This window comes from Vidua chalybeata, chromosome 5 (assembly GCF_026979565.1).
Source record: "Vidua chalybeata isolate OUT-0048 chromosome 5, bVidCha1 merged haplotype, whole genome shotgun sequence".
NCBI classification, from domain to species: domain Eukaryota; kingdom Metazoa; phylum Chordata; class Aves; order Passeriformes; family Viduidae; genus Vidua; species Vidua chalybeata.
The window spans coordinates 40,590,457-40,607,833 of NC_071534.1; the positions used below are offsets into that span (position 1 = coordinate 40,590,457).

General features: G+C 35.0%; 1 protein-coding gene across 3 annotated transcripts in view; it reads right to left on the minus strand.

Moving 5' to 3' along the window:
* Nucleotides 1-4,990: 4,990 nt before the first annotated feature.
* The window catches only part of USP15 (ubiquitin specific peptidase 15), a 60,321-nt gene continuing 47,934 nt past the window's right edge, over nucleotides 4,991-17,377 (minus strand). For 2 of the 3 annotated variants that reach the window (XM_053942192.1, XM_053942193.1), the window contains 14 exons: nucleotides 16,110-16,283; nucleotides 15,617-15,775; nucleotides 14,728-14,952; nucleotides 13,057-13,140; nucleotides 12,872-12,966; nucleotides 12,508-12,696; nucleotides 11,627-11,742; nucleotides 11,222-11,497; nucleotides 10,848-10,918; nucleotides 10,365-10,480; nucleotides 8,370-8,519; nucleotides 7,879-7,982; nucleotides 7,226-7,314; nucleotides 4,991-6,884 (listed from right to left, as the gene is read on the minus strand). In XM_053942192.1, coding sequence (XP_053798167.1) covers nucleotides 6,699-6,884; nucleotides 7,226-7,314; nucleotides 7,879-7,982; nucleotides 8,370-8,519; nucleotides 10,365-10,480; nucleotides 10,848-10,918; nucleotides 11,222-11,497; nucleotides 11,627-11,742; nucleotides 12,508-12,696; nucleotides 12,872-12,966; nucleotides 13,057-13,140; nucleotides 14,728-14,952; nucleotides 15,617-15,775; nucleotides 16,110-16,283 — 2,034 coding nt within the window. In that variant the 3' untranslated portion in view covers nucleotides 4,991-6,698. Of the gene's footprint in view, nucleotides 6,885-7,225; nucleotides 7,315-7,878; nucleotides 7,983-8,369; nucleotides 8,520-10,364; nucleotides 10,497-10,847; nucleotides 10,919-11,221; nucleotides 11,498-11,626; nucleotides 11,743-12,507; nucleotides 12,697-12,871; nucleotides 12,967-13,056; nucleotides 13,141-14,727; nucleotides 14,953-15,616; nucleotides 15,776-16,109; nucleotides 16,284-17,377 lie in introns of those variants that run through there. The other variant, XM_053942194.1, reaches the window with a different exon arrangement.

A 17,377-nucleotide genomic window follows, 5' to 3' on the forward strand; every position in this document is an offset into this window, starting at 1 on the left:
GGAGATTAGACATTGGAATGGGCTGCCCAGAGAGGTGATGCAGTCACTGTCCCTGGAGGTGTTTAGGAAAAGTCTGGACATGGCATTTAATGCGATGATCTAGTTGATATGGTGCTGTTCAATTAGAGGTCTTTTCCAATCTAATTGATTCTGTGATTCTTTTTTTTTTTCCCCTTCAGGACATTTCAAACCTTCCTTGGTAAACTAGTTCCTAAAAATTATTAGGAACTCAGTTCCTGATCCTTATAATATGCTGGAATCCCCTCTAGACTGTTTCTTTTCCCTGGTTTACTATTATCTTTACTATTATATTTCACTAAGTTAAATCCATTGCTAGAAACCAATTTTCTTTTTTGTTCTGTCTCTGCAAGACAAACCACCACTATCAAAGATTTTAATTTCTGGTTGCCTCTTCATGACTTTTGCAGTAGTTGCTTTTTTTTAACCATAGGACACTGCTCCTTTTTGAAATCCTTTACCACCTCTTTAGTAGTATCCTACAGCTACTTTCTCATTACATTCATCTTTTCTATTCATGCAGTATAGGCTTCTCCATGCTCCTGGCTTGTCTTAGTGCAATTCATCGTTTTTACATACATTCATAGTTCTGCACTATTTCTTCCTCTCTCATATTACAGAAACAATGTGCATCATAAAAATGAGCTTCCTAAATTACAATTTCTGACTGACCGTGACATTATATATAAATATATTTATATATTATATAAATAGCTAAGGTTAAATTTTACTAAAGACATCTGCTAAAGCATTATTTCCTATACCAAAAATCAATATATTATTTGCATTTGCTTTTAATAGGTATAGATGATAGAGTCAGTAATTACCATGCCTTGTGTTTGCAGACTTTCTTCTCAGGTAAAAGACACATTTACACAACACCCAGAGCATAATATGTATTTTAGAACATTGACGGATGTTGAAAACAAGCATAGCTCATCTGAAGTCTTTCCAGACAGCATTCATTGTGTTCTGGAAAATGTCTTTATGCTTCCAGAGCTGGTTGCAGACCTCTTACCAATTGCACGATATGTAGGTTTTAATTTTCATTTTTAAGGAATTACTCATTTTTCAACAGGGGCATGTCTGAATGGATCATTGTGTTTTAACAGATATTGTCCTGGAGAGGCAAGGATGCTCTTCCAGAATGGAAAAAAAAGAAGGAAAAGGGAGATGTATGTTTTGGTATAGGCTGTAATGGGGGGAAAGTGTTACTTGGAGGAAATGACAATAAATCAAAGGTCTTTTTCATGGTTTAAGCCCAGTTGGAAATTAAGCCCCACACCGGCGCTCCCCTTCCTCACCCCTCTAGTGAGAGAGAAAAAAGAGATACTGAGCTAAGAACAACTTAGTGGAAACAGCAATGGGGTAAGAAAATGAACAATATCAACAACACTATTAATAACAAAAATATACAAAAAGGAGGGTGATTTACATACAAAAAATGTATAATTGAGCAACCCAACCTGGTGCTGCACAGCTCCAAGACAAAGAAAAAAATGTTCCTCTGCTCCTCCTTGTGCCCTGTTTCCCCCCAAGCCCAAAACAATGGAAAACAATGGCAGAGAAACCCTCTGGTCAGGACAATTGTTACCCCACTTCTCCCAGGAAAAATGAATGCCTGCCTTGTCCCAGGAAGCAAGAGCCCTTTCCCTGCCTCTGGGCCATGATGGAAGATAATATGGAATAGCACAATGACTTGGCCATGCACACATGGCTCCAGGTTTCATCCCTCATGTCCTTGGCTGGAACCAGGACAGTCTAACAGTCATACCATTCGCTATGCTGAACAAGAGCATAGGTTTTATTCCCCTATTAATGAATTATAACTAGTGAGTAAAGGCCTTCCCTCAAACCATGGTGAGCTCAGAGCAAATACATACATATTCAGGCTTCCACTCAAAATTTCTAAGTGATTTTTAATGGGTACAGTTAGGTCTAAAGAGGGAAGAACATTCCTCTGAAAAGAACAGGATGTTTATGGATTCAAAGATCTGGAGCAGGTGGCTCAGATGATTCAGTTTCCATCCCAGAATGGGAAAGGCCCTTGCACCTCTCAGCTGCCTCTCTCTGTAGGCCAGGGAAGGCATCTGGCCCAGAGTTAATAGAACAACCTAGCACTTCCCTCTGCTGGTTGCTCTGCCAGTATTTTCCTTCTCCTCTTTAAAAAATTGCATAAAAGACTCCACCACTTAGCTCTGTTTTCAGATTGTCCTGTTCCAGTTTTGAACCACTGGTTCTTTGGATGTTTCCTTACAGTCTAACACTCCCTGCAGAGTTAAGTACCCCCTCATAAGGTGTTGCATGCAAATTGAGGCACTTAGGAGTAGTCTTCCTGAGAAAGTAACTCTTCTTCCCCGCATCTGTTAGTGCAAATGTATTTACTCTGGGGTTGTAACTTTTTTTTTCTATAATGAGTCCCAGTTTACAATGTGAACTTTGAAAAGGTAGGAACTCAAATAGTGTATTTTCACAGGCTCCTTACCTGAGACCCAGAACGATTAAGCCAATTTCTTATTTCTGTTTAAGGACTAGTTCTTGTGCCACTGAATTGCTTGTCCACTGGGGCTACAGAGGATATAGGGTATTTACTACTTTCCACATTCTGTAGCTATGATCTGAATATTTTGCACTCTGAATAAAAACATTAATTTAAGACCAAGTGCCACCAACTTCTTCAACATCTCCATTCCATAATGACTTCCTAATGGAAATTATTTTGAGGTTGTTGGTAATTTCCTAAACTTTGTGTTGGACGATACTGTGTACCATTCATGTTTTGATGAGAGTATTGTGATACTTGAAGTGACAATTAAGTGCCAAGTACTGTAATAATTTAGGTGCATCTGTATTATCAACTGTCTTTTTCAGTTACTGCCCTGACAAATAACAAAACTTACCTTTTATTAAACCATATAGACCAATGTAATTCTTTATCAATAGAGTCCTGTATTAACTGTTGCATAATTTGGCCCGGGATGACTGTTAATACTACCTGGCATATAGCACCTCAGTTCATTCCCTAAATAAATTTGTCACATTTAGATTATTCTGGCTTTCCATGTTATTCCAAGATGTAATTTCAGTACGACAGGTCTTTCTGCTTGCCTCAGGAGAACATGATGCCAGTAAAGCATGCAATCTTAGAACTAGAGAACTGGAACTGTTTTCACAATGTTTCCCCCTCAGGGAAAGAGAACTAAAAAAATCTGAAGAAGGCAATTTGCCTGCAGACTAAGAATATGCTTATTCTATCAGATATAGTTTTCCTATTGTTTCACTACATTTATGGTGATTTTCTTTGTCAAAGTAACTAGTACTTAGAACAATGAAATACCATACCCTGCAACTACAACTCTGACGTAAAGAAAGCAGCATAATTATTAAAGAAAAATTGGGCTTGCCAATTAATTTCTTTGCCTGCCATACTAATTTCCCTTTAGAGATTTCAAATCTCTTGAAAAAATACACTACACTCCATAACACAGGGCTAACTTCCTGGGAAACCTAGAAGGGGCTGTGGCCTTCCATTGGCAAGTAGCTGTAGATGCTACAGATGTTTCCACATCATCTAACTGTGCAAGATCTGACAGTTTTCTCATCTCATCAGCTCTAGAGTAAGCTGCAAACTTCACCTCAGTGTGCCAGGAAGGCAGGTGGGACTTTAATTTAGGTGGATGAAGCATGGAGCTATCCGCACCAAAACATCCAGAATACTGTCAGAAGCCAACTAAAACAAGAGGTCCTGGGTAGTGTTTCTTTACCTCTCCTTCCCTCCCAGCCTGGCTTTAAATGACATATTGCTGTCACAAAATCCACAGAGTAAGTGGGAATTGCAAGCTGTCTTCTGCTTCCTATTCTGTTTCTGTGACCATCACATTAACAAAGTTAACTGCATCTTGTAATTCTAGAGTTTATGCTGACTTTTATGAAAAAAAACATGCTAGATTTTTATCTGACATGATTCTTAACAGGTGTTAGGATCCTCTTCTTCATATAAATGATGAGTTGATAATAACTTTTGATAAACACTGTAAATGCTAATATACTTTCTGTACTTTAAAGCATGTCCACACTTGAAGAACCATATCTTACGCATGAATATATGTTTTATAAAATGACTGAATTCCCAGAAACCTTTGAGACTCAAATAGAGATATTTCTGCTTTTCATCTCTGATTAGGAAGCTGATTATACAAACTGTGTGTTTGTAATCTTGGAAGCCGAATTAACAATAACAACAACAACAACAGAATGAGTCTATGTACCTTTTTTCCTAATTAAATGTTACTTTGATCAATACCCTTTTAAATTCTAGCTGGATGATCCGATTATTAGTAGGTAAGTACATTCCTTCAAATATAACATTCCATGTGTGTGTATTTGCATTTTCAAAGGGAGAACGAAGTACATTAGGACACTGAGTTATCAGATATTAAACTTCCAATCTACAAACTCCTGAAGTACTTTGGTAAATCAAATCAGATTCTTTGCTCTGTGTGGTTTTTCCAAACAAGTTTTAGGCTAACAAGATATGGAAAAAATGGGAGTATGAATATAGGGGGGCTCTTTGTATGTGTTATTCAAAGAGTTGATCACTTCTCTAGGATTCCTTCCAAAAGCTTGTATCATTTCCTGCCAACCCCATAGGTTGGTCTAATCTTAAATATATTCCCTCATTTTCCAGCCATCTCACAATCAGGATCTTCGCATTTGATTATTGTTACAGTATTAATTTCACAAACAAACAACATTATGACATTATTGTTTTTACAGTCTTATAAATGTTTTAGGGCCAATGACAAGAGAGAGAGACCTTTTTATATATACTATCTACTTGAAATACTATTAATCTTGTTCTATGTTGGTCATTACATAACCAGTTTGTAACTGAGAATATAACTCTCAGACAAAGACTACCCATGACACAAACACCATGGGAAAAGAATTTGTAACAAAATGGAACACTAAATAAGGCCTTGAATAGCTTTATTGAAATCTGTATAAATAAACATGCGCATTTCAAATGTAAACCCAAGTGAACTCAAGTGCAGACAAAATTTTAACCTCTGTCATGCAGGAGGTTAGTTTACATTAAAAAAAAAAAAAAAAAAACCTCAAAGCAGCTTTAAAATACCAGGATGAAACACCAGTTTAATATCAAGGTATAAAGCAAAGCCATGTCCAACATATCTCATTTATATCCTGGTCAAATGCAATTCTTTAAACTTTTTAATGCTAACATAAATAAATAATTTACCAAAATGTGCACTCACAGAGTGAACTTTTATTTACAATACACAATTTATAACCTATTGTATTTGATTAGTTCAAGTGAAGAACATCATACTTTTTGCTTTTTTCTTTTTTAAATTTTAAACAGTGGGACACAAAACGATTCTCCAGGTAGTAGATATGTGACATGTGCCCCCACATTTAAGAGCCCCTCTCAAAGGCAGTATTGTATGCAAATCAACAATACATTCTTCCAACCAGATCAATGGGAAAGCAGCAAATCAAAAAATATTTCAAACTGTCACACTTATTTTGGCATCCTGGACCCCTGAACACAGTTAACTGAAATCCAACTTGGAGTTTGTATGCCTTATATACTGTACAGGTTCTGACTTGAACATGCAAATGCCAATTCTTGTATGAGTTACCTTTTCAGATACACTGTAAGGCTATGGTGAATTCCATCCGGAACACACAAAGAAAATTAACAGGCCTACCTTTAAAGTGATTTTGTTAATTAACAATTTAAAGGCAGGTCATATTGAAAAAATTCTCAACTAAGCCTGATACACAGTCATTACTATGGATACAGAATACTATTAACTCTGACCTTAATACAGAGTAGTTTGCAAGCTGTCAAACTACAAAAACTGGGGAGAGAGAACTTATAGCACAATTTAAATTTTGGACTGTTATCAGATAAAAAATTATGCATGTCTTAGAAGCAAGATAACAGGAATTATGTCTGCAGAGTAGATTCCAACAAGCAACAATGGATACTTACATTTAATTGAAAATCTTTTTTGTTAATGCAGCATGAAATCCAGAACCTGTTCCACAGCAGAAGTAAGATAAATGTAATATTCTGGATGTTCCACTATGTCACAAAAGGTTAAAACACCTTTTTCAAACTATTTCTTGTATTGTGACCGAATTAAAAAAAAAGAAAAACAGGGAGAAACAAAAACTTGTTGTTTCAAGAAAACTACTTTAGGTATTTATAACATTTTTACTTGTAGTCTGTTGGCAGCCTAAGGAACATGTATATATTCATCCAGAAACTAGACTTGGCAGTAGTATTCTTGCAGTACTAGGAAAGTAAATGTCAAAAGTCCACAGATTTAATATTTTAGTTATTAATTCACATCCAAAACAAAAGAAAACATAATCCATCAGAACAGCAGCAGAAAACTTAAAAGGGGTTTATTTGTGATTTCCTATATATACCTTGTGAATATGAGACTGTAAATGCATTAGAGACAATTTCTGTTTAAGTTTTTATTGTTTCACTTCAAGTACTGCACATGTTAAAATGTAATAAAGATTTACATTCTATTATCTGAAACTCCCCATCTCAGATTTTTATTCTTAATTTGGTGGGCATTTTCACTCTCAATCCGTATCCCCAGTAAGAGCGTCTCTTCTATGGCTTCTAGTTCTTCCCATCAGTTAGTATGCATACAATTTTCATTTTCTATATCATTATCATTTTCATTGCTGTCTTCATCACTTTCTAGTGGGATGCCTGTGGCAGCTGAAGCACCTTGTTTAGTTTCCCGGTCAAGTGGGAAAAAGCCAGTTCCACTGATTGTGTCCTGTCTCTGGTAGAAGAGCACATACGCTGCTTTGGACTGTAAAAGAGGGCAGTACATTATGTTCATGAGGCTTCAAACAGAACATTTACAATCCAGGTTACTAACTCTTTTTCTTTGCTTCCAAGTGTACAAGGTAAAATTACAAAGAAATCCAGACTGTTTATGTTACAGTTATTTTTGCATGTTGTAGCAAAACATTTTTTGTTTGTACTGTCCTTTGAAAGAACACAAACTACTGCCTACAAATTTAACACAGGTTTCATGGTTTACTCTTCATTTTTTCCTGCCCTGACACAAAAATATATTGATATTTCCCATATTCATATCATATTTCCCACTGATATAGTCCCAAATTTGGAAACATAAAAGATACTTGCCACTATCTGGTCCTCACTTGCAGTGGACACACTACTGTCATCAAAGTAGTACCATTTTCCATCATCCTTATTTTTTGCAAAAGCAGTATCTAGGACAAAAAAGTAAAATGTCTCAGGACTCTGTATCTTCACAGATGTAATACAATTGGTTACTGGACTGTGTTACTGTCAAACACTTCATATTTAACTAACTAAACCTCAATTATCACTATTAAACATCTTTAACACTTTGTTTTTAGTAAAGAGAGTTTAATTACTAACATTTCCCTTCTAAAGACAATGTATACTGAAAAGGACAGTCAAAATACAATCCCTCAGTCATATTTTCTCTCTGCTTTCAAGGAGAAACACAATGAATAAAAGTACAGACAAGCAAGACAAAATCAGATTTAAGAGTACAGCAGCTCTTATGTTTTCTCTTTTCACAATATGCATAGCCTAGAAGTATAAAAGAACTTACAATTACCCTTAAAAGCTCATTGCATACAGATTTTTGTGTTAAAATACTTGTGAAAGCATTTCAAGGTAACGGAAAAAAATTGTCCCTCAACCATTAAAAAGCACCATTGATTCAAAGTGATCAGTACTTCAATCAAAATCAAGATAGAAAGAAAAGCTGACATCTAAAATGATGACACTTGAAATCAACTTACAATGCCCTCCTCCCATTCCTCCATAGTGGTTGGAGACAGCAATCAAGTTGTAGCGGCAAGGCCCTGCATTGGGATTAATAAGGAACTCTGACATGTCCAAGTCACTGTTAAAAAAACAAAACAAAACAAAATAAAATAAAACAAACAACAAAACCCAACCAAAATTCAGTCATGTTAATAGCATTTTTAACCACAGTTTAGTGGCCTCAGAGCCCTTTATTTCATATGTCCTAGAAAAATACACCAGACTACTCTGCCACTGCATCTCTTTCACTCTGTGAGAAATGGAACAAGAACAAGCCATATTCCATATTTTTACATTGTAATTATTTTGCCAAGTTTATACTTTTAACCCAGAAGCATTTGGTCATTAGTTTATTGGATCCTCTCATGGAAGCTGAGAACGAACCCATTTTATGTAATTGCTGTATTAAACACATGCCCTAGTCACGATTTTATACTTCTAGCATCAAAACATTTGAATTTCTTACTTTATTGGAAAATCAACCAATGTATCCAACTTGTCCCTCATGTATCTGCTGTAGGAAAAGCGCTTCAGATGAACTACCAGTACGGGGGGCAGTGACCACAAGTCTAACTTCTTAGTAGCTTGCTGATGTTCTTTACAGTTTGGACAATACCTAAAAGGAAAAAAACATCAATTTTAAGTAACTGTAGTCCGTACGTACCTTAAAACCTTTCTAAAGAGAAAGTCACATTCATTGGAGGAACTGAATGAGCAAAAAACACACACTCTTCATGTTCTGTTACTAATGCCATAGATATCCCTTCCAGTTTACAACGTGCAAGTGTGATCCCAGTGAAGCTCAACATCATTAACACAGAAGCAGCATCCCCTAATACTGGATTGTCATCTCCTACATCCCTGATCAGATCCTTATATCCTTAGTTAAAACACAGCATTCTTGTATTTTATGAAAAAGAGATTAAGTGTTAAGAAACGAACCATTAAAAAAAGCGAAAAATAACAAACAACTGTGACTCTTTCAAGTTTCCATTTCCAAATTCATCCATCCACCATCTAAAACCAGATTACAGTGATTCCTGGAACCTGGAAAAACTCTTTACTAGAAACTTCCCTTCTTAGTAGGCAAGTATTGAACAGGCTGTGACTTAGAAATTTCTGTTCCCTGCAATGCATACTTGAATCATTCAGCAACTAATGCTCAGGTAGGAAGATAAGTAAGAATGAATGGAAGAAACTCATCTGTGAAGTAGTCTATGCATATTCTACACTTTGGCATCTAACAAGTAAAAATCTAGGTTTGAAAAAAAAAAAAAAAAGGAAATAGATGAACCCTAATGAAAAGACTGCACAAGTGTCTTTAAATAGTGACATCAGATAATGACAAAAACCTAGGAGAACTGTAAGATCAGGCTGGAATTGAAAATCTATTTTCCCTGTTGGCTTAGAATATATAGAATACAAACAGTGCTGGACTAGGGATGATGAACTCTTGTAGATTAGACTTGTGACAATCTAACAAATAAAGAGAAATGTGATTAATGACCTCTGGTGAGATGCCTATAGTAGCGGCTGCTTGACTTCCGCAGTTGTATTCAGTAGTTAAAATACTCTGCTTAAAATGTGCTGCCAAAATGGAAGTGCTTCACACCTTACCTGAGTTATATGGTATCACAAACAGTTTATCCAGTGCTGTATAATCTAGCAAACCCATTAAAAAAAGGAGATTTTTTTAAGTTAGCTCCCTACCCTGCACAAATACAGGAGAAACTCTGATGACAATGTTTGGAGAGCTCAAAAACGTTTGGGTATCCACAGAAGAAAAACTGGCAGACTCTCTTTTCAAACTTAATTCTGAGCTTAGAAGTGTTGATGAAAGATTATCTGCTAGAAAACTCCTGGAAAAAAGGATCTTATGGGAACATACTATAATTATGAATATTCATGTATGATTCCAAATTATAATTTGGAAGAAACATAAATAGAGTAAAAGTCTCTGCCAAAAACCTAGTGGCTAGAACATGAATTTGAGGATTTCTATTGAATACAGACATCCCTCATCCCATAAACTTGCTGTTTATGCATATCCCTATTTCATGTATAAATGCAAAGCAAGTTATGTATTTGCATAAAGAAACTACAGTATGCACCAACTTCTCTCATCTCAGAAAGGAGTATTTGTTTAAACCACTACACTGAATTTGTCACAATATTATTCATTCACTGTCCACCAACGTTCACAGACTAGAGCACCTTAAATATCAACCCTTCCTCCTAATTGTGAATGCATTGAATGTCTTCCTTACAAATATAACCTTCTGTACATGGTAAAGATTTTGGTTAAATAATAGATCAAAACAAAAAGCATTTTGAGAATTTTCAAGTATGTTTGAAATAGCAAGATTCAAAATACCATTAAATCAGCTACTGATCTCTATGTTCAAGTGTGGTTTTGATTAATTTGGAGAAATAGACCATAATTTTAATTTTTTGTGCTTACCATGGGTCTTCAGCACCTAGTTTTTCCTTTGTTGTGAACAGCTCAATGCAGTCTTTTAATTTCACAAAAGGCTTTTTGGGAGGCTTATATTCCACACTTTCATGTTTTTCAAAATCCTAAAGAGAAGTATTTCTTGAGTTAAGAGAACAAATGAAACAAAACTCATTTTAGTGATATCGTCTTACTATAAACAGTAACTACAAAGCTCCTATATATGGAAAAACTGATCAGAAACCATTCAAGTAAAAAGTTTCCACAGCTTCAGATTTACTTCCCAGTTCATAAGCCTCAGATTTGCTAATTACTTGGATGTATATATGAAGTTTATTTACAACAACATATTTACTAAGAATAACATGAAAAAAAGATATAGCTGCTTCTTCTTGTAAAGACTTACAATCCCATATGTCACACTAATTAAGCTGCATTTTTTATGTTTAGTTTTTATTTGTGCTGGAAAAGGGAGCAACATAAACAGCTTACCTCTGCTGCACTGTCATCAAAGTATCTCTTCTTCAATTCAGGATCCCAATCCAAAGCAAGGAAAGATCTTTCTAAGATTAAAAAGAAATGTTTTCTCTTAATATTATTTCTTGCTTTACATGAAATTTTATTAACTTTGGGCAAACACTCTTCAAAATAAATTAAACAATGGTATAATTAATTAATTACAGAAAATTGAAGCACATAAAAATTCTGCATTTCAAAAAGTCAACTGAAATAAAAAATTAGTTATTTATACAGAATTTACTATTTAAAAGAAAAATATATCAAACAGCACAAAAAGAAAATGAAACATGAGAGTCAGAAAAGAGTCTCAGAACCAAATATTGCCCACTCTGTTCCCTGTGACTTACCATCAAGCCTAGGCTGCCTATCATCAAATCTAATATGCCTGGTATCATCTTTGATGTAGTTTAAGTCAGTATTGCCTAAATTATTGAACTGGAATGTAAACAATCGCTTTTTGTGTCCCGTGAGTGGTTGACCTTTGCAAGTATCCTCAGTACACAATCCATTTTCAGAGTCATTGTCACCCCCAACTGAGTCTTCTGATTGGCTGTTTTCATTCTCTGAGGGAAGTTCCTGATCCTGGCTGGATTCATCATCTTGCTCATCTGTCTCCATTTCACCTTAAGCAATTGGAAGAACAAAGAGGAAGAAATGAGACAGAATGATAGTAATTGAAAAACACTAGAAAGTTAACTTCCATTTCAAATTCAACACCAAATACTAAACAAGTTTAGATATTCCAGTCTTACTTGGAGATCCTTCTTCATGTATTCCGTTTGGACCATTACCATTGATACCATGGTCCTTACAGCAATGCAGGGAACCTTCAGTGTCTTCACTTTCAGTACAGGTTTTTACGTATCGGCTAAATGTAACAAGTGAAAGCAACTGTTAGAAGCAATGGATTGTTAAATAATTGTTCAAACTGGTAATTAAATTGTTATTGCAATTCCTTGCTACTGTATTTCTGCACTCCTTTCTGATTTACTCAGATTATCAGTTTTATTGCCAAATGTATCTAGTTTTACAAACACATAGGAAAACCTGCTTGTATGTGACTGTATATATTTGGCAGCTACTTCGTCTGAGACAACTTGATTCTTGGTCTCACTCTCTTGTTTGTCCAGTAATCATTTTTTAAACTGCTCATTAACCATATTAAAGAGAAAGTTACATCAACAGAGAAAGAAGCATAAATTTAAATTGGAGGTTGTATGATTTTAATTTCTCCTATATAATGACACTACTTCTAGTCTGCTTTCAGAGAGTGTCTACCATGTACTTTTACAACATAAATTAGTATATAAACTTGAACAGTAGATACATAGCAGAACAACTGGAAAACATTTCCACTTTACAAGACCTAGTATAGAAGAGAATTATTTAACAATACAGATTGACTCTCAATCTGTCTTCTCAAATAGTTTTTGGATGAGGTCATGCTAACAAAAACACAAATTAAAATCCACATTAGTGGCTAAAATTTTGTATTTGATATTCTACGGAAACCAAATACAAGTACTCAAATATAACCAGTATGTCAGAAATGCACATGAAAGTACACGCCTACTGACTCCAACTATTAGCATTATTCTTAACAAACAAATTTTTCTTTTCACAATAAACATACCACATTCTTAGCAGCAGCAGGTTATACAGTTTATCTTCAGTATTGTTTCTAGGCACTGCTATGAGAAAAGGTTGACCAAATAGTAAAGAACCACTATGGCTGTAGCTAGTGTGCCTGCACTTTTCCCTTAAACAAACAGGAATTATGACTTGCTCCGTATCTTCTGTTCTATTGATAGCAATTTCAAATCTAGAAGAAAAATAATCAGAAATACAAAGAACAATGGTCATGGAAAAGGCTACAAAGGGGAAAAATAAAAAAATATCCCCTCCCAGTTTGATCTTTATCTGGTGTCTAGGTTTTAATCTTTTGCAAATAACTAAACAAACTGCAAAGAGACATGATGCACATTATCTACACTTACACATAAATGTCATCACGTTCCATAATACTACTTAGATTTTCATCCATGCCAAATATCCTGTGGAATCTGTGATTGTATATATCAGTAACAATCATCTGAAAAGAAGATGGAGTATACATTGTTAAATCAGGTTAATACACATTAAAATGCTATTTGTTGTGCTTTATGTAAGAGATCACTCTTACCTTATCTGCAGCAACACCAGACAAAGCTGACAATGCTGTGCAAAGATCCAATATATTTCCAATTTTGGGAACAACTACTTTGTACTAAAAAGGAAAATATAATTTAAATTTCTTAAGAGAACAAATATACACGAGGAAAAAACCCAAACAATACATGTCCACCACACTTCACGTATTTCTTTCATATTTTTGAAACTTAAGATGTAAAGTATGTAGATCAACTAACATAAATTCCAAAAGCTGCAAAAAATGTAGTAGTTATCTGCACAACTTTAAGAATACACATACACTGAATACTTTATTTATTAGTTTATACAATGTTTGTTTTAATGTTTTACTTTTTCAGTAAGAAGACTTAACGGTACAAATTACTTATGATTTGCATTTCAACAGTACTTTCTTATTTAAGCATTTAAATAGTATACATGCTATTGAAAAGATTATTCAATCTGGAATACAACACAAGTTGTTTATAAAGCATTACTAGGAAAAAAGCAATGGCAGGCAATAGATTCTCATTTCACATGCAGAGAGAGAACTTGATTAAAGTCAAAGAAAACCTCTCTGTGGCTTCCCTTATGCAGTGCTTCTGAAGTTTGTAATAAAACTCTTACCTGTTATTTGCACAATAAAGACAGGATTGATCAGAAATAAGGTATTATTAACTCTGTAATTAATTGCCAAGCATTGCATGCTATGTCCTTAAGTTTTATAATCATTTAGACTCAAAAACTCTACTGAACTGGTACTCTTCCCAAACTATTAATTCCAGCACAACCATCTCACATCATGAGTCATGTTCAACTACTTCAGTAGTTTTCAACTGCTTTGTGTCCCCTGTGCAACTACTGTGCGTACCCTATTTTCACAATTAAATTTCTAGCAGGCTCATCTCCCATCAGTAAATACACCTCCCTTCACCTTCAAATTCCTCAACTTATATTGCCTTTGAGAACACTCTTTTCTCCCACTTCCCTTCTTATGGTACTGATTTCAGGTGTTAAGAGCCTTTTTGAATGCCTGCATAACTGCCTGTGCTGTATTTTTTTCACCTATCCTCACTTACTGTGTAAGGTACAGCGAGAATCATTTAATCACAACTTGGTTAAGATAACCTTACGTACATTTTTTCATGACATTCTAGGGTGTGTAATATCATCCCCTTCCTAAGAAAATGGCAAAAGGGATACTCTTCACAAAGAAATCTCATTTGAAATTTTTTCTTTTAACTATGAGGTGAGAGCACATTCGAGACTACCCAATATATTTAGTCATGGGTTTCTTTTTTTGCACCACTTATTACAAATATTTACCTTTTGTGATTAAGAAACAAGAAATTAAGTCTTATGGATTAAGTGTATAAATATTTTTATAAACATAAAAATTCATCACATCTCAAAAAATTATGTCAGCATACATTTTAAAGATTAAGAAGCCCTACTAACACAACCATAAAGAAATTACCAATTCTTTCTTGAAACTGTACAAGGCATGTACAGTCTTCCTCAGGTATGTATATGTTCCCCACTTTCCTAAGAGAGACTTCAGAACACATACCAGAAAAATAAAGCTTGTTTGATTTGCTTATAAATTTGCACTGTGTAAAGGAACTTGGGTTCATTTTTAATGCCTCATGAATCAAAGTGTTTGTACGTCAATTAAGCTGCTTACCTGCATAGGCTTTGCAAGTGGATCCATTCTAACTAAATAAACTTCCAAAGTGCGTTCTTTTTTCATGGGTAATGGAAGTGTCAAGTAACAAAAGGGATCAAAGGTTACAGATATCTTAGCACATTCAGGACAAACTAGGGTAGACTTAAAAAGGCCATGAAATATATCTACAATGATGGAATCATTTCTCTTTAAATGGTTTTCCCAGGCTTCTTCAGCAACCACCTGTAAACAAAGCATGATCTGGGTTATGACAAAGTAGTAGGAAATGAAGAGTGAGAATTATTACTAAAAGTCCTTGACAGAACAATTTCAGTAACCACCTAAACACAGAAATGTCCCTCCAAAGGACCCATAAGCAATGTTACTACTATCAGGTTTGCAGGTTAAAAGATGTATGCTTTTCCTAGGACAGAAATCCTGTCAGTGGTATTACACAGTCTGAGAGTGACTTTCAAGTAGCTTGAGGGAAGACAAAAAGCAGACAAAACAAAAAACTCATACTCATAATAAAAGAAGAGTTTCCCTAAAGTAAGAGTACTGGAGAGAGACAGAATGCTGCATATTGTAGATATAAAAATAAAAGAAGAACAGAACAGGAATTGTTTTTCTAACTGAACTCAGCATTGAATTGAACAAGATGGTCTTAATGAAGTCTCAAAAAAGGTCTTACCATCCTCCCATCCCCCCACATTATCTTAAAAATAAATAGAAATTTACACAGTTTCTCAAGATCTCAATTTTAAAGTTTTGTCCTATTTTCTGAAATGTCTTCCAGAAAAAGCCCCACATAATCAGTTTCCCAACCTTCCTGTGCAAAATCATGTAGAAGTATCTTACAGCATACAACTTTGACTAAAATGAAGATTATCAGCTCCAAAACCCCTACCTTGTCTGGTCTCCCATCTGCATCCTTTAATTGAATATAAGGCTTTTTTCTAATTCTATTCAAATCCTCATGTAAACCATCCAAGAGAAAAGCCAGTAGCTCTTGACAATCTTGTTGCTGATAACCAGAAAACTGTGGCGCAAATCTTCCCACTTGTGTCTAAAAAAAATAAATGTAAAACACTTCTGATACTTTGCCAGAAAGAGTAGATACTTCTGAGATGCTGTAACAGCATATTGAAAAGGTAAAACTTGGTAGTTATAAAAGGTAAGCTTTTCAATGGAGACAGGAAGTAAAAACTAATTCTCAAAGACCAAAGCACTAGGACAGGTGACACCTACTGAAGTGTTTTACCAGTTCAATGAATGAACTGCACACTGATAAACAGTACTTCAAATTCTCTTTTTTTTGGGCGTATTTCTCTAAGTTTTATATACGTAAAAGTACAAAACCAAAACTGACAATGTACATTCAATGTCATTTCCCTACTGACCTTAAATGCTCTTGGGGTAACATAGCTGTATTTTCCTGACCACATTTGCTTGATAAGCTCGGCATAAGATTTTGCTATTTCACCTCGCATTCCTAAAGGATTGTCAAAATTCAGCTCTTCTTGGTATTTATCATTGAGGAAGTACTCTGTAAGAGGAGGTGTGTTGCTCAGACACTGCAAAAAATAATACAGACTTTTTAGAACAGTAATTTGAATCAGGTCTAAACTAAGAATGTTTTAATTTTGTTAAAGCAGCCATGAACTGTAATGTCTAGTACCTGGAAGGAAAAGAGAAAAAGCTCTGAACAATCTTTTCCAGAAACAAATAATGGCTTTAAACCAAGACTGGCTACAGTTGTCATTACAAGTTATGCACAGATAATATCTGTCAAGAGCTTTACCTCAAAATTTATAAAACAGAGTAGTCCAAACAACCACAGCATGACAACGTAATTTGTACCAAGATTTAAAACAAACAAAACAAGATGTTTCTTGAGACATGAATGGCTTTACGAAACTTGTTGCTGGAAGTTGTAATAGATGCATAAAGTGGAGACTGCATACATGTTTGGAAAAGAGAGGCAACAGGGCTTATTACTTCAAATTATAACATATTCAGAGCAACATTTGAAAAAATATTTCTTTTATTTTGGCAGGCGAGGGAAGGTGAGGATGCTTGGCCTTTTCCTTCTCTTAATATCAGCTTATGGATGCTGTTGGAGACAGAAATCTATGCTAGGGGGACTGAACTTTGAAACACAGTGCGATAGCCCTTGCTATGTTCTTTTAAATCTTGTGATGCCATTTAGAGTTGAAATTAGTCCAGGGAAAGCAAGGACCTTGTTTTAGATTGAAATAACCACTTATCCTCTGTACCAGTTTGTCTCTTCTCTCAGCATTTGGAGACAGCAGGATGTAATCACTGAAGTATGATTTACAATTCCACTTTGAATTTTTGTGTGCTACTCTTCATACTCCTTTAAACAAACATTTCCATCATTCAGGAATAATCCCCATGCCATGCCTTAGCATATATTCTTAAGAGTTTGTTCATTAAATATTGCAAGCTTTTCTGCATGCTTTCCTTTATTGCAAGATTTGAGGAATGGTCGAGTATTTCACCAGTCTCGTCTGCCTCTCTGTAAACAAAGGGGAAGAGCTCCACTTATGCTATTGCATAAGATACAAGAATTAGACTAGAAGAATTGCAACTTTATTGAGCAGGGCAAAAAAAAAAAAAAAGTTATTCCTATGTCTGCCTATCATAC